The 24,619-nt window shown below is 33.2% G+C and overlaps 1 protein-coding gene across 13 annotated transcripts in view; it reads right to left on the bottom strand.

Moving 5' to 3' along the window:
* RIMS2 (regulating synaptic membrane exocytosis 2) overlaps positions 1–24,619 on the bottom strand; it is a 605,965-nt gene that overhangs the window by 247,533 nt on the left and 333,813 nt on the right. For all 13 annotated transcript variants that reach the window (XM_086336253.1, XM_086336255.1, XM_086336266.1 and 10 more), the window contains 2 exons: positions 21,364–21,535; positions 18,743–18,896 (listed from right to left, as the gene is read on the bottom strand). In XM_086336253.1, coding sequence (XP_086192379.1) covers positions 18,743–18,896; positions 21,364–21,535 — 326 coding nt within the window. The remainder of the gene's footprint in view (positions 1–18,742; positions 18,897–21,363; positions 21,536–24,619) is intronic.

Here is a 24,619-nt window from a genome sequence, read left to right as displayed (position 1 = left end):
GTGTCATTTTTCTTGGTCAATTTTGTTGAGCTATTCAAAAACCATAGTTAATTCCTTTTTTGTTTTTTAAAAATTAATCTAGTCTAACAATCTCTATAAATTTTCTCTAAGTAACTTGAAGATTTATTATTACATGTTTAAATGTTGAGAATTAGTATTATCTCTTGATCAATTTACCCTTTTATTATTATAAAATAAACATTGTCCCTGGTAATATATTTGCTCTAAAATCAAATTTGTCTAATATAATATAGATAATTCATATTTCTTTTAATTTATATTAGCATGCTATCTTTCCTATCCTTTTCATTAAAACCCCTTGTGTTTTATATTTATAATGGGTTTCTTGTAGGCAGCATATGGCTGGGTCTTAAAATCCAATCTCTGCCTTTTTATTGGGGTATTTTTACTATTTACACTTAATGTGATCATTGACTTTCTTGGCTTATATTGTCAACTTACTATTCATTTTCTATTTGCCCCTTTGTTCCATTTTCCCTCTTTTTCTGTATTCTTTTGGATGAAATGGTTAATTTTCTGGCTTCATTTTCTCTTTTCTCCTGGCTTATTAGCACTAACACTTTATTTTGTGGTTTGAGGGCTTACAGTGAAAGTGAAAGTGAAGTCGCTCAGTCGTGTCCGACTCTTAACGACCCCATGGACTACGGCCCACCAGGGCCCTCTGTCCATGGGATTTTCTAGGCAGGAGTACTGGAGTGGGGTGCCATTGCGTTCTCCAAAATTATTGCAATCTACATTTAATACATACACTCAGTAATCCATAAATACACTACAGTCATACACTTCTATTTCTCCTCTCTTTACCTTTCTGCTGCTATTGTCATATATTTCATATGTACTGCAAACCCTATACTGTATTGCTATTTGTTTAAATAGTCAATTAAACATATTTAAACAAGAAAAAAATCTTATATATTTATCCATGAAGTTACCATTTCTGATATTCCCCTTTGTTTTAAATACATTCATAGTCTGTATCTCTGGCATCATTCTTCTTCTTTTTGATTGTAGAAGGATTAAAGGGCTTTCTTTAACATTTGTTACGGTGCAAGTCTTCTGGTGATGAGCTCTTTCAGCAGTTGTGCGTTTGAAAAGATTTTATTTTGCTTTCATTTTTGTAGGAAATATGAATGGGCATGAATTCTAGATTGACATTTTTTGAGTATTCACACTGTTTCCTATGAAAAATCTGCAGTCATCTTTACCTTTATTTCTCAGTTATGCGTTGAGTTTATTTTCTCTCAATGCTATACGATTTTCTATTTGTGATTAGTTTTAAAGAACATAATTTTAAGGTGCCTTGATATATTATTTATGTTTCTTGTGTTTGGAGTTCAGTGACATTCCTGGATATGTTGGATTATGGGTTTCCATCAAATTGGGCAATTGATCAGCCATTATTTCTTCAAATATCTTTGTGCTTCCCCCTCTCCTCTCCTGTAGGGACTTAGGGACTTAAATTACCTGTGTATTAGATAGCTTCAAAGGTCCATATTGTCAAAGCTATGGTGTTTCCAGTAGTCATGTACAGATGTGAGAGTTGGACCATAAAGGCTGAGTGCCGAAGAATTGATGCTTTTGAACTGTGGTGCTGGGGAAGACTCTTGAGAGTCCCTTGGACTGCAAGGAGATCCAACCAGTCCATCCTAAAGGAGATCAGCCCTGGGTGTTCTTTGGAAGGACTGATGCTGAAGCTGAAACTCCAATACTTTGGCCATCTGATGCAAAGAACTGACTCATTTGAAAAGACCTTGATGCTGGTAAAGACCTTGATGCTCGTAAAGACTGAAGGCAGGAGGAAAAGGGGCTGACAGAGGATGAGATGGTCAGATGGCATCACTGATTCAATGGATATGAGTTTGAGTAAGCTCCAGGAGTTGGTGATGGACAGGGAAGCTTGGTGTGCTGCAGTTCATGGGGTTGCAAAGAGTCGGACACAACTGAGCGACTGAACTGAATTGTTATACCTCTTATTTAATTTTGGTTCATTTATGTCCTTTTAATGATTCTTTTTTTCCTTTTCTACACGCCTGGTAATTTTTAATTGGATGCCAGCCACTGTGAATTTTACATTGTGTGTTGGATGCTTTTATATTCCTTTAAATATTCTTAAGCTTTCTTCTACATGAAGTTTTCATAGAAACACTTCGTTCCTTTCAGTTCGTGCTTTAAAATTTTTTTTAACGTTATACCGTGTTCTATAGCTAACTATTCTTCACTACTGAGGTCAGACATTTCTGCATACTCAACACAATGTCCTGTGAAACTTGATGTTTCCAGACTTACTGGAAAGAAAAAAAAAAAAGACCCTATTCTCAGGTATTGTTACCTCTAATCGTTTTGGGTGGTTCTTTCCCCAGCATTGGGTAGATTCCTCCATTCATTCATTCATCAAACTCGTCTGAACACTTGAGAGGGATCTTCTGTGGATCTTTGCGTTACCTCTCTGCATAGTTCTCTCCTTTCCAGTAGTCTGTCTCCCTGAATTCAGCTCCATCGCCCTAACTCAGGGAATCTGTTGGTTCCATCTGGGCCCCTCACCATATGGTGTGTGCAGGAAATTCTCTCAAAGAGAATCAGGCAAGAGCAATTATAGGGTTCAGCTCATCTGAGTTCTCTTAGCAGTAGCCTGATGCCCAGTGTCAAACAGTTGTTTCTTGTACTCGTTCATTTTTGTTGTTTTAAGGTGGGAAGGAAAGTCCAGCCCCTTTTACTCGATTCTGGTTGTAAACAGTAAGTCCTTCTTCATTTACCTCGTTTTCATTTAGGGACTGAAAATTCAGTCCACTATTCCTGTGGTTTTAAATAACTTTTTTTCTAATCTTACTTAAGAAGTTAATTTTTTAAATATAAAAGTTCATTAGACTAAATTTAAAATGTTAACCTTATTAAAATTGTTAAAAACCAAGAAAGAGCTCAGTAACCAGTTAAAAAACTTACCATTAGTTTAAATAGCTTGGCATACACTCTGTGCATGTATGAATTTAAAAGTCATAAAAACCTAAATCTATTAAGTTTTCCTTAAAAGATATGAAAAAGGAGCTAAAATGATGGAAACTACAGCAAACATTTCAGTTTTAATTATATTTTAACATACTTAGAACATTTAACACTATTCCTTCATAAGTCAAAAATATAGCAAATTGCATCCATATATATTCAAAAGTTCTGAAATAGTGCACATGATAACACAATAATACACTAAAACATACTTCATTGATGAAATAATACCATACTAAATGAGACAAGAGCAGACACACTAAAATCACAAATCACTATATTTCCACAAAAGGTTTTTAATACCAAATAATAAAGATGTCAACATGGGAGATACTGGAAAAGCTCTATAGGTAGAAAAAGAAAGCTAGTGACATTTTGTTGAGTAATTTTACATATGCACAATAGCCAGACAAAGCACAAAACAACAAACCAATTAAACTGTGCATATGAATTCATGCATCAAACACTGTGCATGCTAAAATTTACCTGAATTATATGAACATAAGGCTTTATCTGGAAAAAAAATTAAAATGTCAAAATAAATTTAAAACTCTTTATATGCAAAAGGGATATTAAAATCTAATTTCTGCTTCACACTACAGACTCTCATTTAACATTTTCATTTAAAAATTTTAAAGGCCATACTAATCAGAATAAAATAATGAAGGAAGACACATCATATCTAAATTAGTAAAAATTTGAATTATAAATTTTAGTAGGAACTTTGAACACATGAAACTATTAGAGGCTAAGAGAGAAGCACAAATTAGAGAAGGTACATAAAATAAAAAAATTAATAATAGGCCTGCTCTGCATACTAATGATTATCAATTCTATTTTATATTATATGGCCATATAACATACCATTAAATGTAAGACATAACTGTTACACACAGAAATTTGGCACACAAGAAGAACTAATAAACTTAAATTGAAGAGATAATAGAGAAACATTATTAATTTTGGAATTTCTGATTTTGGAAAAAGTATATCTTAAAACTGATTTCTTTTGTACAAATAAAACTGAAAATTTGTAAACAACAAGCTATTTTGACATTCTCATTCAATAAAAAATATAATTCGTAGAAATCATCACAGTTAAGCTGCTGCTGCTGCTGCTGCTAAGTCGCTTCAGTTGTGTCTGACTCTGTGCGACCCCATAGACAGCAGCCCACCAGGCTCCCCCGTCCCTGAGATTCTCCAGGCAAGAACACTGGAGTGGGTTGCCATTTCCTTCTCCAATGCATGAAAGTGAAAAGTGAACGTGAAGTCGCTCAGTCGTGCCCGACTCTTAGCGACCCCATGGACTGCAGCCTACCAGGCTCCTCCGTCCATGGGATTTTCCAGGCAAAAGTACTGGAGTGGGTTGCCATTGCCTTCTCACAGTTAAGTTAGCAGAATACAAATTTAGTTAGATTCATCTATTTCTAAATATTTATCAAGTTTCAAAAGGTAGCATAATATTAACAAATTGTTTTTACATTTAAAAGAAGAGTAAATTATCATCTGAATATTAAAGGAGTCTATGAACTAACATGCCCCCAAAATACTAATTAGTGAAAAAATGCCATATTATCTGGAAAAAAGTAAATATTTATCCTAACACATCTACGTTGTTAGCTGAAAGTCAATGAATCACAGGAGGACAAAATAATAGGTTCTCTAGTTGTTATGGAATTAGTTTCTAATGTTTAATTAAAAATTTTAATGTGAATGACAATTCTAAACTTTACTTAACAGATAGAGAAGTAGTACACTATCCAGTACCATCCATGATTAATCTGTCTCATTGGTAATCTATACATTGCTGGAATTATATATAGTATTTTGAGAAAAAAAACTTTATTCTGGACACTATAAAGGAATTTCATAAAACATAAATATAAAATTGTGGAAATCAGAAAATAGTAGTTAAATAATTTAAGTGTATTAGTTAAATAGTTAAATAATTTAAGTGTATTAACATTTTGTCAAGGGCATATTTTCATAAATGAACAAAAAACTGAATCAAGTAGATTAGGATTTTTAAAAAAATCAACACAAACTCTAATTCATTTTAGAAACACTATTAATCTATCTGGTTTCAAACTTACCTTACAACATTTTCAAAAAAGAAAGACTATATTCGCCATAAATTTTTGTAAGTTTGAAACCAGATGAATTAATAGTGTTTCTCATATGAGTTAAAATTTGTGTTGGGTTTTTTTAAAAATCCTAGTTTATGATAATCTTCTCTCGGTTTCCTTCTATTACTTTCATATATCAGCTTGGTTAAATATTTATGTTTCCCAGTCCCTTAACATTTCAAATTATTTTAATTCTGAAATTAATTGTAGTATACCATATAAGGCCGTGGTGCGCTGGTAAAGGTTAGACAACTATCTCTCTGGTAGAAAAAAAGCCTTGTAACACATGCCTATTTCCATAATGTAAAAACTCCCATACAGCCAGTTTCAAGCTACCAAAGTCACTGCATGTGAAGGGAAGAGATGAATATACAATTGGCTCTATCTCCAGCATACTACTGGAAAAGAATTGTTGACCATACTGAAATTAAAATATAATTGGAAGAAATAATCCCAGAGGACATTACTATGGTAAACAAAGTAAAAAGGCTTATAAAAGATTCTTCAAGATGTTTAAAATTCTTATTATACCACAAAGGAAAAAGACAACTCTGAGAGTAACAGCAATTTTTATCCAAAAAAGAAAGACAAAGAAAATAAGAAGAGATAAAATTCCAACAATTTTCTAAACAAGAAAAAAGGCAGAAGAAAAAGCAGTATTTTAAAAACTGTACAAAAACATATCACAAGTAAATAGCTGATATTTCAAAATTGTCATATAAAGAGGTAATCACAAAGCATGCAGCAAAAAATTGCAGGAAAATCATAAGAGTTAATAAATAAAAATAACATGTTACTTTATAAAAGATTTAATTGCTACAGTGTATGCCTAGCGTTCTGCAGTCCATGGGATTGCAGAGTTGGACACGATTTAGTGAATGAATAACAACAACAAATAAAATTTTAAATTGTAATATGAATTGTTATATAATATTTCCTTAAAACATTGAACATAATTGTAAATCTAACTAAATATCTATATCAAAAAACTATTTCACATGCTGATACAATTAACATTTTCACTGGTTTTAAAATTCTCTGTAGATATCAGTATCACATCAAATACTGTTTATCAAATATTTAGAATGACGATATTTATAACCATACTTATTTGCCATATGCAAAATCATATTAATATATCCAAACCCTAGTATTTATAATGGATATATATTTACTAAAAAATATTTTTGAAATGTTTAGTAAAAAATAAAAATATATTTTTGGAATGTTTTCCCTTCTTCATGTCATTCTGCTGTCTGTGTTCTTCAAAGGTAACTTTGAATCTGAAAATTTTGTTCTTGGGAACAAAATCCAGATGTAACAATGAGTCCTTGATAAAACTGAGAGTACCTGCACTGATAATATATAATGCCTTTTTTCTCAAGAACATGATGATGAAAGTATAATTTCATATCCTTTCTCCATCTTGAATCATCTGGACATTATGGGTTAATGACAGATTGAACTGATCTAAGTTTACTAAAGTGAAAGTGAAAATTGCTCAGTCTTGTCAAACTCTTTGCAACCTGGTGGACTGTAGCCTACCAGGCTCCTCTGTCCATGGAATTCTACAGGCAAGAATACTGGGGTGGGTTGCCATTCCCTTCTCCAGGGGATCTTCCAGACCCAGGGATTGAACCTGGCTCACCTGCTTTGCAGGCAAATTCTTTACAGTCTGAGCCACCAGGTGTACTGTGCCCTTCTTTCTTTCAAAGGTATTTGAGAATTGTCTGTGAAGCACTCTGCTGTTAAGAGGACCCCTCATAGTTTGTTAAGTCATTTATATCATTATTTCAATTATATACCACTCAGAGATGGTCTTATGTGATTTTCTCTTTTTATTACAATTGGTCTAATAAATATGCCCTTGGGAAGAAAGGAACAATGAAATAATCAGTCCAACTACCAAGAAGTATAAGGCTTAATTCATTTTTAGTTTATAGAAATGCAAGTGATTTCTGTGTATTGATTTTGTATCCTGCAACTTTGCTAAATTTACTGATTAGCTCTAGTAATTTTCTGATACTATCTTTATGGTTTTCTGTGTATAGTATCACGTCATCTGCAAACAGTGAGAGCTTTACTTCTTCTTTCCTGATCTGGATTCCTTTTATTTCTTTTACTTCTCTGATTCCTGTAGCTAGGACTTTCAGAACTACATTAAATAACAGTGGTTAAAGTAGACACCCTTGTCTTGTTCCTAATCTTAGGGGGAATGCTTTCAGTTTTTCACCATTGAGAATAAAGTTTGCTGTAGACTTATCACATAGGGCCTTTACTATGTTGAGGTAGGTTCTTTCTATGCCCATTTTTTGAAGAGTTTTAATCAAAAATGGGTGCTGAATTTTGTCAAAGGCTTTTTCTGCATCTATTGAGATCATCATATGGTTTTTATCTTTCAATTTGTTAATATGGTATATCACATTGATTTGCATATATTGAAGAATCCTTGCACCCTGGAATAAACCCAACTGGGTCATGGTGTATGAACTTTTTGACGTGCTGCTGAATTCTGTTTGCTAAAATTTTGTTGAGGATTTTTGCATCTACGTTCATCAGTGATATTGGCCTGTAGTTTTCTTGTTTTGTGTTGTCTTTGTCTGGTTTTGGTATCAGGGTGATAGTGGCCTCATAGAAAGAGTTTGGAAGTATTCAATGTAAGTTTTCACTGTTAGTATTTAGAATGAAGCATTTTACAAGTTTAAGACAAATAATCAAAGGATTATACTATTTCTTAAAACTGTGTAAAGGGCATTACTATAGTCAATACAGAACAAAAGACACTAAAGTTTTCAAACTCCAGCTCTTTCTTCACAAATATTGTAAAATACCTAATATTTTATTTGATTTCAGAGAGTGAATATGAGTGTTTTCTGTCAAGGATATAGCTCCTCTTTTTAAAATTAAAATTTATGTTCATTATTTTAAGAATCACAATTTATAAAAAAGTTTTCAAATAAGGAAAACAGATTAGATGTAAAAATATTGCAAGATACTAATTAAAGCTTACATTTTTATTGCAGATATTTTCATAATAAATAGACAAATAGAGAAAAGCCATTTCCCCCTATTTTTTTTCACTGCAATTTACTGCTTTCTCTAATATTTACTACATTTAACTTCCTCCAATTCCAAAATACACATCTACATTTATAAGCAAGATAGACATTTGTTTATACAATACAATGAAGAGAATCCCCTCCCCTCAAAGCACATTTTCCCCTTGTTGTAGCACATCAGGAGAAGTAATAAATCATGTTAAGATGCTATTCCTTTCATTCTTCTACCCTCAGGTTCTATTTAAAAATTAAAATCTCCTAATCCTTAGCCTGGTACACAATGCTTTCTGTAGTAAGTCTCATCATAATAAATTCCCTTATGTCTCTACTTTCCCAAACTTACAGTTCACTTCCCTTACCTCCATTTATTAAAATTCGACTTAGTCTTTCATATATAGCTAAAATGCTCATCACAACTTGCACTATTCTCATATTCCTAAATTACTACACCACTCCACAAAAGCTTACAGTTTTAATTTTATAACCCTGCTTCTTATATATGATTTTAAAAATTATACAAAGTTAGAAATTAATTATTGCAAGACCACATACAGGGATAGAAATTATGTTTTATTATAGACTTTTGTGTTTCTTTGAATTAGGGACATATATCTTTCAGGATGGAAAGCTATGAGAGATGAAGATACTACAGGCTTACTAATGAGATTATGCTAAAAGACAGAAACAAAGAGGAGTGTAGATGGCTAAAAAGAAGGCAAATGCCGCTAAAGGACATGATTTGGCAGAATCTGTAAGGAGACAATGGTTAAAGAGCCTTGTAAATATTAGGAACCCAGGCTCTAAGACTTCTCCAGAGTCCAGTGATATTTTAGGATTCCAGGATAGTAGCTACATGAAGTACCTCAGAAGTTGGATGCTAAGCACCATAGCAACCAGCATTAGTAACAATTTCTATGTGTAGACCTGGTTTCAGAAACCAGTGCACACTGGGACATACCAGTGAACTCAAAGGAATAAAAATTAGTAGGTTTTTCCTGAATGTTGTCCTTTTTTAGGGTTTTCTAGAACCTTGGTTGAGAGTTGAGAGTAGGTAAGAAGAAGGAATGACTGCTATTTGACTACAAAAATGGGAACCTAAGAGTCAGATTAAATAAATTTTTTTAAAAAGTGTATTTCACAGACAAGTTTGTAAATAATGGTTTTGCTTGCTACTTAGGTATTATGTATCTTTGGATCAATCACAATGTCAAGCACCATAAGCATAACAGGTGACTATTTGTTGATGTCATTAAAATAATGTGGATCTTGAAAGAAAGTAAAAAGGGAGAAAAAAGACAAATCAAAATTAAATGATGTATAAAATATTAAGCAAAATTTATAAGAAATTACATGTTAATTTATAAATTATCCCAATAAAAGATAAACTTTTCCAGATGGATTTTAGAAAATAAAGTTTACATTGTTTTCAATAGACAAATCTTAAATACAAGTATACAGAGAGCTGAAAATAAAAGGATTGAGAAAGTTATACCGTACCAAAAAAAAAAAAAAGCAGCTGCAGCAAGAGTAACATCAAAGCATATCTTAAGGAAAAAGTATTCCTAAGAGAGGCATTATGTAATGATACAATTATCAATCTATTAGGAAAAAAATATAACAATTCTAGTTTTGTAGGCACCTAATAACATATCCTGAAAATATATACAACAAATAGTGACAAATCACGGGTGGGGATTTTAATATACCTCTCTTAATCACTGATGAAGTAATCAGATGAAAAATCAAGGAAAAAAACCCAGAATATTTGAAAAATGAAGTTAATAAACCCAATAAACAACATATGTTGAACACATACCAAACTATGACAAGATAAACATTCTTTTAAAGAACAATTACCAAAATTGACTACATACTACACCATAAAGCAAACAGTTAATGTTAAAGACTGAAATTATTCAAAGTGAATACTCCTACAAGACGGTTATTATGCTCAATTTCAATGTTTTACAAAATCCTAGAAAATCCCTAAAGTTTGAAAATTTAACAATATATTCCTAAAAAATCCACAAGTAAATGAAAGTACAATAATATATTATCACACCACATTAAAAATTATCTATGTATCCTTCTGAAGAGATGATGAGAAACAAATGAAACTTAAAGGAAAAGTTTCCTATTAAGGAGAACTTAAGTAGGAAAATGGAGAAGGCAGTGGCACCCCACTCCAGTACTCTTGCCTGGAAAATCCCATGGACAGAGGAGCCTGGTAGGCTGCGGTCCATGGGGTCGCTAAGAGTCGGATACTACTGAGCGACTTCACTTTCACTTTTCACTTTCATGCATTGGAGAAGGAAATGGCAACCCACTCCAGTGTTCTTGCCTGGAGAATCCCAGGGACGGGGGAGCCTGGTGGGCTGCCGTCTATGGGATCACACAGGGTCGGACACGACTGAAGTGACTTAGCAGCAGTAAGTAGGAAAAAAAAAATAATGGAAAAGAAAAGAAATATACAGCCTAAAAAGTAAACAAACAAAAAGTTTACTGTTTGAAAGACTAGTAGATTGATAGCACATCAGCAAATCTGACCAAGAACAATAAAAGGAAAAGGAACAAATTACCAATATAAGGGAAAAGAGGACATGACTACACACTCAATAGACATTAAATAGACAATAAGATGCTATTATGAACAAATTTAGTGCAAATTTTTTTTCAAAATTGGAGAAATATTCAAATTCCAAGAAGAATCCAACCTAACAAACCTGACACAAGAAAACATAAAATTTTGAATAGTTTTAAATGTAGTACAGAAACTGAAAATGTAATTCAGCACCTACAAAGAAATTGCCAACCCTGGTAACATAAATGGTGAATACTTCTAAACATGTACAGGAAAAAAATACCAATAATATACACATTCTTTCAAGCAACAGAAAATGAGGAAGAATTTATGAAGCCAGAGAAGCGCTGAAATAAAAGCTCAACAAGGATACTACAAAAAAGGAAAATAAAAGACATCAAATAAAGAAAGAAGTAAAATTTCCTAATATTTTGTATGAACCCAGCAGCAGAATATGGATAACAAAAGCAAATAAGTTGTTACAAAAAGAAAGAAAACTCTTCTCCCTTCTCTCTCTCTCAGGAATACAGTTGCAAAAATTCTACACATATTAACAAACTGAATCCAGAGACAGATAAAATGATAATGCATCATGAGATACTTGGGTTTATTAAAGGAATGCAAGATAACTTTAACATTTAAAATCAATACAATTTACCAATTAGAACAAGACTATATATCATATATTTATATCCACATACACAGAAAAAAACTGATATAATTCAAATCCATTCATGATTAAAACTTTTCATTCAACCAGGAATTAAATAGAACTTTCGGAATCTCCAAAAGTAGCATAAAAATCTTATGAAAATATCAAGAAATATAAATGTAATATAAATATAAATAATCCAAAAGAAAAATGAGCAGGAAATCTGACTATATTCTCCATAAAAGAAGATATCTAAATAGTCAATTAACCTAAGAAAAGGCTATTAGAGAAATGTAAATTAAAGCCACAGTGAGGTAATACTACACACCCATCTGAATGAGTGAGTGAAAAGAACTAAAAATACCAAATATAAAGTAAGCATATAGGAAAACTCAAACCCTCATTCACTGCTGTAAGAAGTATACATTTGGATAGTTTGGGGAAACTGTAACACAATGTCTACAGCAATTGAATATATGTACAGCCTCTTACCTACCTACTCTATTATTAGGTATATCCAGAGCAAAAATGAACACATGTGATTACCAAAAGGCATGTTCAATAAGCACTCTCGGGAACAGTCAAAATCTGAAAGCAAACTGTCAATCAATTGTAGGCTTTTTTAATTAAATAAACAATTTAATTCCCCAAACTAGTGATTTTAATTAAATACCTTCACATTATAACCTTCTTAGAAGGCTGCTAATAAACAATAGAGTATCAAAATTTGTAAATAGTTTAAATCACACTTTAAAGCCAAGATAAGCAATTCCTTTGTATAGTTATTACCTCTGACCAAAGCATAAAACTCACTTAGACAAATAGCTTTCATAACCAACCTAAAAATAAGATATATTGGTGTATATTTATAGAAATAAATTGCATATGGCAATGAAAATGATAAACAACTTCAATTATATGCAACAATATTTATGAGTCATACAACATAGTGGTAAGGGAAAAAGTCACATATTATATATGTGATACAATATATAAATATATTGTGTAATCTTGTTTCTACAAAATTCATATATGTGTGAGTATTCCATTTATATGAAATTAAAAATAAGTGAAAGTATTCGGTCATATGTTATCTTGACAGTGGGAATAATTACTGGAAGAGAGCAGAAGAGTGGCTGGAAAGATGCAGATAATATTTTATTTCTTGATGTGGATGTTAGGTACATGCTGTGGTTTCTTACTCAAAATTGATCCATGAGTATATTTAAAATTTACACATGTTTCTATATGAATTCTATATATCAGTAAAAAGTCTATATAAAGATGTAGAGTTCTAGATTTATGGACACAGCGGAGGAAGGGGAAGGTAGGACGAATTGAGAGAGTAGCACTGAAATATATATATTACCATGTGTAAAACAGATAGCTAACAGGAAGTTGCTATACAATGCAGGGAGTTTAGCCGGGAGCTCTGTGACAACCTAGAGGGGTGGGATGGGGTAGGAGATGGGAGGGAGGTTCAGGAAGGAGGGGACATATGTATACCTGTCGCTGATTCATGTTTATGTATGGCAGAAACCGACACAACATTTTAAAGCAATTATCCTCGAATTAAAAATAATAATGTAGAGTTTTGCTTCTTAGAATAATTGGGTAGCTTATATCAAACTAACTCTCCTGTCAGTAATAATTCTAAATTCTGGAAAAATATTTTAATACAAAACTATTCAAAGATACCAGAGAACAAACTCAGGCAGAAATTCGCAATATGAGCCTTGAAATAAAAGAAAGAAAGTGAAAGTCACTCAGCCGTGTCCAACTCTTTGTGACCCCATGGAGTATAGTTCATGGAATTCTCCAGGCCAGAATACTTGAGTGGGTAGCCTATCCCTTCTCCAGGGGATCTTCCCAACCCAGGGATCGAACTGGGGTCTTCTGCATTGCAGGAGGATTCTTTACCAGCTGAGCTACAGGGAAGCCCAAGAAAAGGATCTATTTAACCAGTTTTCTCTAATGGCCTTCCCCATAAGTTTCACTGCAGAGAAATTACAGATCAGCAAAATACCTCAGTCTTACAAGGCTGAGAAGCCAGAGATCAGAATTCAGAATTGTGAGAGCAGCTGTGATTGCACAGAAATCCTGGAATGGAGGGAACCAGAGAAGGAGGAGACGAAAAACTTACACTTAATGGTCCCCCAAATTCTTGCCTAAAATTATAAACTGCAGAGAGAAAAACAAGAAGAAACCTAGCAGAAAGCCACAGTCGAAAGGCTAAACGGTCTGCAAGATTTCAGCAACGCCCTGATGTATAGGAAACAGAGTTTGGAGTTTAAATCTTATTAGTTATAGGTTTTGGCCAAATTTTGAACTCTGTCTAGAGTTCAGAACTTAGACATAAGAACCACAAATTAGACTAAGGATTATAACTTAGAACTATGCAAAGGATCAAAATAGAACAAAAATAAAAATGAAACACATCTTCCATTGATATTAAGTGATACTTTAGTAATTTCACTGTCTGCTAAAATAAAACACAATATTCTTCAAAATTCAGTCTCTAAAGTATATTAAACACAATGTCCAGTAATCTACCACTACAAAACATTAGTAGATATATAAAACATTCAGAATGTGATCCCTAGGCAAAGAAAGAAAGAAAAATATTAATAAGCCCACATAAGACTAAGATGTTGGAATTAGTATACTTTAAAATAAATACTATATAGAGCTTGATGGCTGGATGGCATCACTGACTCAATGGACATGAGTTTGGGTAAACTCTGGGAGTTGGTGATGGACAGGGAGGCCTGGCGTGCTGTGATTCATGGGGTCGCAAAGAGTCAGACACGACTAAGCGACTGAACTGATAGATAGCTTAAAGAATTTATAGTATTATACATATAGATATAAATTATATATTATATGACATATGTATTTATATCCACATATGTGTATATATAATATAATCCTATAAATTCTTTAATATATCGACATACACCTACACATGGGCTTCACAGGTGGCTCAGTGGTAAAGAATCTGCCTGCCAATGCAGAAGATGCAGGTTCCATCCCTGGGTGGGGAAGATCCCCTGGAGAAGGAAAGGGCAACCTGCTCCAGTATCTTTGCCTGGGAAATCCCATGGACAGAGGAGCCTGGTGGGCTACAGTCCAAGGGGCTGCAAAGAGTCTGACATGACTTAGAGACTAAGCAAGCACACATCTGCCCACACACATTTGTTTGTACATACATACACACATATAATAAAACAAGGGGAACAGGAAAGATACAGTAACTTCTAAGAAAACCAAATATAAAACTTAAAATGAAAAATGTAATGTATTTAATAAGATAATTCACAGAATTTTTTTTTCTGGAAAATTGAACACTGTAGAACGAAATATCAGTTAACTTGAAGATAGGTAAATAAAAATAATCAAAACTGAGGAAGAGAGGAAAAAATTATAAAACAACAACATAGACTCAGTAACCTATGAAAAACCGTCAGAAGATTTTATATATGTAATCCCCATCCAGAAAGGAGAGCAGGGAGGCAACTGGGTACAGAACTGAAAGAAATATTGACCCCACTGCCCCCAAATAGTTGGAATCCTGAAAGACTTTAATTATAAGGTCATGTCTCTTTTCTCTTATACCTTTCAACAGTATCGTTTTAGTTCTAGCTCTATGATTTGTTTGCATTGACTTTTCCATGAAGACTTGTGGTCATGAAGGTGAATAAAACTATAGTAGATATAATGCTTTCTTCTTTAAAGAGTGAAAGAGGTTTAACATTTGAGACATCAAAGAGAAGAATCTGGTTATTATGAGAGAAAAATAAGAATGAAGTACCAAATTAAAGAAAACTCTGATTGGATCTTTATGGTTCAAATTGTGATGAGAATAAGATGTTAATAATGTTAATAATGTTATTTGTTAAAAGATATTATTTCTCAAGAAATAAATAAGTAAAGGAAGATTTTTACCTTAAGATACTATAAAACTTTAAATAAATAAGAGTAAAGAATATAACAATAAAATGTAAATATCAAAATATATTTTCCAATCTCTTTATGTTTCAAGAAAGTTATGAATAGTTTCTCATCAATGAATCAAAAATAAAATGATGTGAATATGTGAGCTATTTTGCCAACCTCATTTCTCTATTGATGCATTTTAATTATTTGAGCTTGTAGCTTCAGTCTTGCTGACATATTTTTAAAGATGCTTAGTTAATCACTCTTTGAAATATCTACTGCTCTCTTCCCCATTCTTCGGTGTTATCAAAACAACAATGTCTGTGAAGGGAGTGGGCAACAGTAGCCTGAAGAAAAAGTGTTGTAAGAAATGTTAATTCCTCATCATTAAAGTTTTTGACTCCTGACAGCCTAATTTCATTAGACTTTTGAACAACAAGCATGTAACCATTGCTATAAATTTTCTAAAACACAACATTCTTATTTTGCAACATGCAGGGATACCGGTATAAAAGGTCATCTATTTCAAATACTTTCACCAATCATTTGTGAAATCACTTAAAGCTTACAATCAAAGTTGTCTGGACAGCATCTCAAAAACATTTTTTCAGACTATTTAAACTAACTACAAATGCACGACACAATTATTTTTAGAAGAGCTTTCAGATTTTTAAAAATATATTATTAAATGATAAATTACTAATATCTTCTTAATGAGATACTGCTTTGAATAATCTGAATCTACAAATTTAAAATAGAAAATCATCAGAGGAAAGAACAGAATCCCAACATTACCATTTATTCACTTTAAAGAACAACAAATGTCCAGGTACATTTAATAAATTAATAGCTTGAGAATGCTATTCATAAGCTTCAGAGATTGAATTACCAAAACTTTTATTATGTGGATGTAGGGAATAAATAAGGGGTTATTATACATTTTTGATGGCTAGTTATTCATACATATGTGCATGCGTGCTTAGTCACTTTAGTTGTGTCAGATTCCATGTGACCCTATGGACTATAGCCTGCCAGGCTCCTCTGTCCATATGATTCTCCAGGCAAGAACACTGGAGCAAGTTGCCATGCCCTCCTCCAGAGCATCTTCCCAACCCAAGAATCGAACCCATCTCTCCTGTGTCTCCTGCATTACAGGCAGATTCTTTATCCACTGAGCCACCTGGGAAGCCCATTCATACATGTATGTTCCCTCAAATAAGTTAATCATATGATCCTTGACAATTTAAACATACTTGTAAATAATTTCCATATAAACCTTTCCATGGAGAAAAAAACCTAAAGGAGGTTCTATTCATCAATAAAATCTTAAAATAATTAATATACTTACTTACTAACACCCTAACTTGAACCTGTCATTGATGAGCAACATATACTTAGCCAATGGTAATATCTTTAACTTTCTGACTACCCCTGAGTATTATCTCCTAATCTTCCTTTAACACACCATTTTTACCAATCTTTATGCCTACACATTGCTAATAAATTATAATAAAATTTTAATGTAAAATACCAAATTCAGTCATATATTCAAATATTGAAAATTAATTTTATTAGAAGTTAATTGATAGTAGCGAGACTCATACAGTACAACATGGAGTTATTATTTCACCCAGGGGTTAATTTAATATTATTAATGATTACTTAACAGAAGAGCCATTGTAAGGATGGAAAATATTAATATCTGCAAAATTGATTAAATTAATTTCAAGAATATCCATGATTTATACAGATAACTAGAAAGTCCTCTATTATCATACCTCACATACACTATTCTTAGCTAGGGAGGGAAAAAATGAAAATTATTCATAGATTTAAGAGTTTCAGATACTAAGAGTCATCAAACCTACTCTTTATTACAATAACAACTAGAGTAAATAGAGAAGGGGCCAGTGCTGCAAGAAAGGGCAATAGAAGCTAGCATTAATAGCCTATAAACCTAATCTACAGGAATTAGTACAAAATGAATTATACTAGCAACCTTCATGTAGTAACTCATCAACATACATTGTGATTTAGAGACAATGTACTGAGTAGATTATAGGGTTAGAAAGAGCAGACACTCTAAATTTAGTCAACATAAATTTCATGATAATGTAGTTACAACAAACAATGTTGTGATGACAACTGCAAATAAAGATGTGTGGGTGTTCACTCTGGGGGGAATTGAAAAAAGTGAGTGCTGTAAAATTAGTGTTAAATTAATCCCCTCCAAGGGTAAGAGGTTGTATCTAATGGAAATAAAATTCCAGTAATTAGATTATTTTAAAAAGAAGTTAATACACATCTCTATGCTTTCCTATGACTAATTATTCCATAAAGTCAATGCTTTGCTCTAATTCTCTATTCAACAAACAACCTTCTGATATGTAATTTAGCCCTCTATTCATCAAAAAGGCTGTGATTCATTTATACAAGTTATGTGTTATACGGTCAAGTATCTTTACCATGATTGATGTCATGATGACATAGCATTTATGCTTATAAATTTATACTTCTGAAATTTAGTTAATCTCAATCAGTTCTCCATTACTTGACAAAAAAGTTGCTAAACGTGAAACTCGATGGCTCCATGAATACTATCCAAAGCCAAAAGCATCCACTTCACCTATCACAAAGATCCATCAGAAAAAAGCAAATAAACCTGAGCTGCAAGATCAACAAACCAACAATGCCATTTTCCATCTTCAATGTGGAAAATATTTCTAAGTTTCCTTTAAGATTCTCTGAATAATCTATTTTATAGTTTGGACTATGCAAAATTCAGGATAAAATGCAAACGCTGATAACAACAACAATAATATCAGTTTATACTCCTGACATTAACTCTTAGAACTGTCCTGTGACGTATTATTTCCATTTTCTAAGTGAGGAAAGTGAAACAGAGAGAGATGACCTACCTCAAGTCATACAATAGTTAAATGAGAGAATTAAAACTTAAAGTTTATCTGAGTAATGTTCATAGACGTGGTTTCAACCACTATGCTATACTTTTATCCTACATATTCCTAAAAAATTTGGCTTAATGAAGGTAGAAATCATAATTTCAGATATCTACAGCTACATGACCAAATTCTACTACATTAACTATTTTATTTCAATATTTTAGATTCTAAGAGGCAAAGTTAAAACACTGTGAAGTTTTAACCCAGTGAAGCAGTGTGTCATACTGCGATACGTGAATACAACATGCATTCAGTTAAGTGTATCAGTTTAAAAGCTTTAAGAACAGCTGTGAAAACACTAATAGATACCTGCTAATACCCATAATGGTATCCTTAAATTCTCTGTCATATATATCATTCAAGATGTTTCAATAAATTTATGAAAAATTTTACTGAAAACTTACTTTGCAACCTCCGTGTTGGGCTCTCTCCATGGAGTTGTCGTCGTGGCATATATGGTGAAGGATGGGGAAGTGGCAATGAAGAAACATCGTGAGTCTGAAGTTTGTACCAATGTGGCTCATCATCTAATAATGCTGTTTCTAATTCAATTAAAATCTACAAAGCCAAGAGACAAAGAATTGTCATATGACAATAATATAGAATTTCTCTTAAATGATTTCATTATAATAGTAATATTGTTAGGTCAAAAGCAAGGTTATGCAATAGAACTGCCCATATGCTTGACACTAGTTAAATATATAAATATTTATAACTTATTGATGTAATAGCTTTATATACCTAAGACATTTATTTTGTAGATTTTCGAACTACTGGAAGCTGTAGGCAGACCCACTACTGCTGCTGCTAAGTCACATCAGTTGTGTCCGACTCTGTGCGACCTTGTAGACGGCAGCCCACCAGGCACCCCCGTCCCTGGGATTCTCCAGGCAAGAACACTGGAGTGGGTTGCCAGTGCCTTCTCCAAGACCCTCTACTAGAGGCTGTTAAATATGACATTGATGAGATGTTTGGATGGCATCACCGACTCAATGGACATGAGTTTGGGTAAACTCCAGGGGTTGGTGATGGACAGGGAGGCCTGACATGCTGCAGTCCATGGGGTTGCAAAGAGTAGGTTGACTAAGCGACTGAACTGAACTGAAAGAGAACTTATTACTAAATGTCGGTAATTATAACTAATATATGTATACTGTTTTACAGTTTAAAAAGCATTTCACTTACATTCATTAGCTTAACCTTTACAAATTCTGAAATGGGGATATAAAAACAAATTAGAAATGCTTACTGTGTGTTAAGAACCATGTCATACATTATCTTAATTCTTGGGTAAAAACTACCAGGTTGGTCTTATTAGTCAACTTTTTACAGATAAGCATACGAAGGTTGAAAAAGATTAAAAAACTTGTTTAAGTCTGCATTGCTGGTAAGTGAAAGAGATGCAATATAAATCAAAGACTGTCTTACTTAGAACTTTGTTTAATGTATCATGATACTAAGGATTCAAACAGGAAAGAAAAAAAGAATGGATTTTTAAGTGGCTCAGCAGTAAAGAATCTGCCTGCAATGCAGGAGATGCATGAGACATGGGTTCAATCCCTTGGTTGGGAAGATTCCCTTGGAATAGGAAATGGAACCTGCTCCAGAATTCTTGCCTGGAAAATTCCATGGACAGAGGAGCCTGGCAGGCTACCAGTCTATGGAGTTGCAAAGAGTCGGACACAACTAAGCACCCAGCCACATCACATCATCACATATTATAACATGAATATGTAGTACATTTGAAAAGGAAATCAGTCCATAGAAATAAATGATTCTTTTTATTATCTTTCAAAGTCATGCAAATACAACAAGGTCTGTGTCTAAGGATATGAGAACTGTTAAATAATAATAAATCGCTATATAGCTATGGGAGGTAAAAACGTAAAACAACTAAGGTATTCTTCATTCTTCCTAAACTGTCCCTAGTCATTTTCAAAATTATAGGCATGTGTTTTAAATGGTTACACACACACACACACACACTTAATCCTCACTCTAGCCCTTCTCACTCTACTGAAGAGGAAACTAAAGCGCAAATATATTAAATAACTCGCTCAAGTACCAAAGTCAGGAAGTAGCAGTGTCAGGAATGCACAACCAGGGAGCAGAAGCTAGTCTCTGATTCTAGCAATTATGTTCCCCTTCTTTCCAACTCTTTGATTCCTTAGCTAACAACATTCAGTTCAATATTTCTATGGATTGTTGTTTTACCCATGATATTACCATTTAATTCACTCAGGAAAATCAACCATGCTGAAAAAAGCTGAAAGCAGTTATCTTAGTATGTTAATGGTGGGAGAATTGCCTCTCATCTGTTCCCTTCAATTCATCCTTTACCTTTCAGACAGAAATATTTTCTCAAGTATAAAGGAAATCAAGTCATGCTCTTTCCAACCTGTCATTTGTTCCCATTATCTACAGGATAAAATCCAGCCTCTTAATATGATACATGAATGGATACAATCAGACGTCAGTTTAGCTTTCAAGTCTAATTTCTTACCACGTTCCTTTCAAATTTCAGTGCAGTTGTCCAAGAACCCCATAACTCTAGTATCCTGTATTCCCTCTGACTTTGCTAAATTCTAGTTTCTTTGTGGAGCCTTCCCTGGACCACCTACTTCCCCTTCCCTGCACAGCAATTTTGTACTCCTACTGCACTTTCCCATAGAACATCTGTCATGCTACGTTATAATTGTTCATTCTCTTATATGTATTCTAGTGGATTATAAATTCTTTAAAGAGAGGAATATACCTTGTCTGCCTTTGAAACCTCAGTCCCTAAATTTATCCATGGATAAATGATTGAATTACTATTGGTACAACTGGTTTAGTAAACTAAAACGATATACAAATACTATAAAAGCATCAATAAGTTTTTTTCTTAAAACAGCAGCTAAATTCATTCTGTTAAATTATGTTTACTTTCTCAGGTATTCAAAATATAATATTTTACTGATAGTCATATAAGCAAAAGTATTCCGGATAACATGAATAGTCTAAGCTTTAAAATAGTTCCAGATACCTCTCCTAAAAATTCACTTTCTTCCTCTCGAACTCGAGCTTGATCCCAAAGGGTAATCTCCAGCATCCGTTCCCGAAACTCTCTTCGGTGGACTGGAGAATAAATGAATGTTTGGTTCCATTTGGGTTCCAAAGTTTTCTTCACTGTTTTAGTTCTTCTCTTGTTTTTGTCACTAAGAAGAAAACAAGAATATATGAACTTACATAAACCTTCATTTTAACTTTTTCCCTAAAATGTATTAATTTAAAATTTCGCAGGAAAGAAGTGAAGTTTTCCCATAAATTTGTCATATATTAAAAATATTGTAATCTTCAAAATTACTATTGAAATGTATAAGGCACATCATTATGTAACTTTGATTTAATAACAGACTATTACAATAAATATGAAAATTTTCCATGATAGATAATTAAAAACAGTCTTTCACAAATTCTAAATAAAACCAGACTAAAGAATCTTTAGCTCTCATTTTTTTTTAACACAGTGCCCTACTAGAAACCTTTAAAATGGAAATCAACCTATTGGCTACATACACTATTACTTTTAATATTTATACATATGCAAATTCTATATACAGTATTTGCAACCAATATACTATTCACTTAAACTACAGAAATTCTTTGTATAATAAATCTAATAAATTGTTATGCTCATGTCTTTATATCCATGCAGTTAAGCAATGAGCAATTGTAATTACATATTCTCAAATTATTTTCTTATATATACACACTTGCTCATTTGACATTTATAGGTCTTTATAAACATAGTAAAATTATTTCTGTGTGAGGTAGCCGCTATAGTCTGGGCTGGAAATGCAAGTTGGCCATCCTGATGGACAGAACTTCCAGTTCAGAGGCTTTCGTACTTTTTTCTGCTGCATATTTCCATCAAATTAATGTTTTTGATTATGCATTCCATTATACACACATATATTTATAAATTATATGCATGTATTACTATACTGTTATACTAATATATTGTATTCATTGGTAAATATACAAAAATAGGAATAAAAAATAGATGAAAATAAAAATACAAACATTTCTTTCTGAACTCCAATAGATTGTTTGATACATTCCCTGGGTACATCCATTCTTTTTGGATATCACTACTCTAGCTTATTAGGGAGGATCAATGGCTGAATAGGAACAAAGAAAATCATCAAAGAAAGTAATGTTAAGCTATCAGAAGAGGCTATTTGAAGTGAGAAGTGGCAATGAACAGAAAGTAGAACTGTATTAACTTCTTCAAATTCTCTCAGCACAGCACACTTATAAGAGTTTTGGGAAACAGGAAGCAGTTTGAACTAAGAAGGGATAGACTGCCTCTAAATGAGGGAGTCTTTGTGACTCCTCCTAGCTGAAAGCAGAGCTTGCTGTTTAATACAAGGGCTTCCCATGGTGTGAGTGGTAAAGAATCCTCCTGCCAATGAAGGAGATGCAAGAGATTTGACTTAATGAATCAAAAGCATGTATTTAATGTGGCCATTTAAAAGCAATGTGTCTTTATTAATTTCTATGGTTTCCCTAGGAAAATAACTTTGGAAACCCATGTAGGAAATCTTATCTCCATTCAAATTTATGAAAAAGAAGTGGCACTGTAAATTAGAACAACTAAATAATAGAGAAATAATGACAAGGACTATGATTTATGACTGTTACTTCCTCCTTCCAAAACTTTAACAAATATTTGTAAAGCATCTACTTTATATTCTATCCATAAAAGAATGAATTATGACACCCTGTCAGAGATAAAAATTCCTTCCACCAACATCAGAAAGAAAATATTTAGATGGAACCTTGCCATCTAATCCAAGAATGGTTTATAGTGCTTCCTATGACCTGTGGCTTTTCTTCCAAAAAAACAAATAATTCGAACTAAAAGCACAGTCCTTTATTCATGTGTAAAAACTTACGTCAACAGAATAAAGAAGGTTGAGATGATAAAGTAGCTATGTGAGTTAACCAGAGAATTCTGTTTTCCACTATGGATAAAATCCTGACACAATTCTATTAATAAAGTGAGCAGCAAACTTGCCTAAATATTCTTCAAATTCCTGATATCTGACAAGAAAACTCAGCTGAGAGATAATCTGAGAAAAAATTTCAAAACTTTCTCAATTTTTTGCTGTTGAGAAAAGATAAAAATTCTATATTGGGGAATACAAACGAGTCTTTAAAAGAACTTTCTCATCCATCTGAGCTCTGTCTGCTCAGAAAGTGGGGAGAGGCATGAAAAATAAACTAAAACTAAACAGTCAACAAAAAAACAAATAATCTGAGAGACTTTTATCATCTTCAAAAACAAGAATTTTTCTTCAGAGCTCTGAATAAACAGAAACTTGTTGAAGTGAAGTGAAAGTCGTGTCTGACTCTTGCAACCTCAGAGACTATGTCCATGGAATTCTCCAGGCCAGAATACTGGAGTGGGTGGCCTTTCCTTTCTTCAGGGGATCTTCCCAACCCAGGGATTGAACCCAGGTTTCCCACATCGCAGGCAGATTCCTTACCAGCTGAGCCACAAGGGAAGGTGAAGAATATTGGATTGGGTAGCCTATCCCTTCTCCAGTGGATCTTCCCGACCCAGGAATAGAACCGGGTTCTCCTGCATTGCAGGCGGATTCTTTACCAACTGAGCTATGACTTGTTATGTGCTTGCTTAAAATTGTGCATATGTGGGAATGCACAATTTTCTGCAAGTTTTTATGATGGCAATCTAAGGATGCTTAGACTAGTAAACTCACTGCACTCTTAGAAGCAAAGTAACGTGGCCTCCCTGTGAGATGGTAGATAATATGGCTGTGACATCTGTCATCCAACTGAAGTTTTAAGTTGGATTTACCATTTTAGCTATTGCATATCCTCATCTTCCCTTGCAGTTCAAAGTGTATCCCTCCCCAAAAGACAATCTAAGTTGTTACAGAACAATCTTCTCTAAGTAAACTTTATAAGATAAAATCATACAGCAGACAGTTTCTAATAGTTTAGGAGGCTGTGGCAACCTCACATATTTTCTGAATAATTTGTTTTACTAATTTTTTTTCCAAAATATGTATCAAAGTGTAAGGCCTTTGTTAACTGCCTACTTGTTATTTTCTTTGTTGAGGCTATTCTTCAGATGATACTGTGGCATCAATGCTGATGACTTTAAGTTAAACCAAATAAGAGAGTGTGCAGAAGTATACAAATACGTTTAAAATCACATCTGTACCTGGCCACTTCCATCCTGAGAAAAATGATCAGACCAGCCCTAGAAA

The sequence above is a fragment of the Bos grunniens genome, chromosome 14 (genome assembly GCF_055505025.1).
Source record: "Bos grunniens cultivar Pamir isolate PY7600 chromosome 14, Bosgru_T2T1.0, whole genome shotgun sequence".
Classification (NCBI taxonomy): domain Eukaryota; kingdom Metazoa; phylum Chordata; class Mammalia; order Artiodactyla; family Bovidae; genus Bos; species Bos grunniens.
This window is presented reverse-complemented; position numbering and strand designations above follow the sequence as displayed.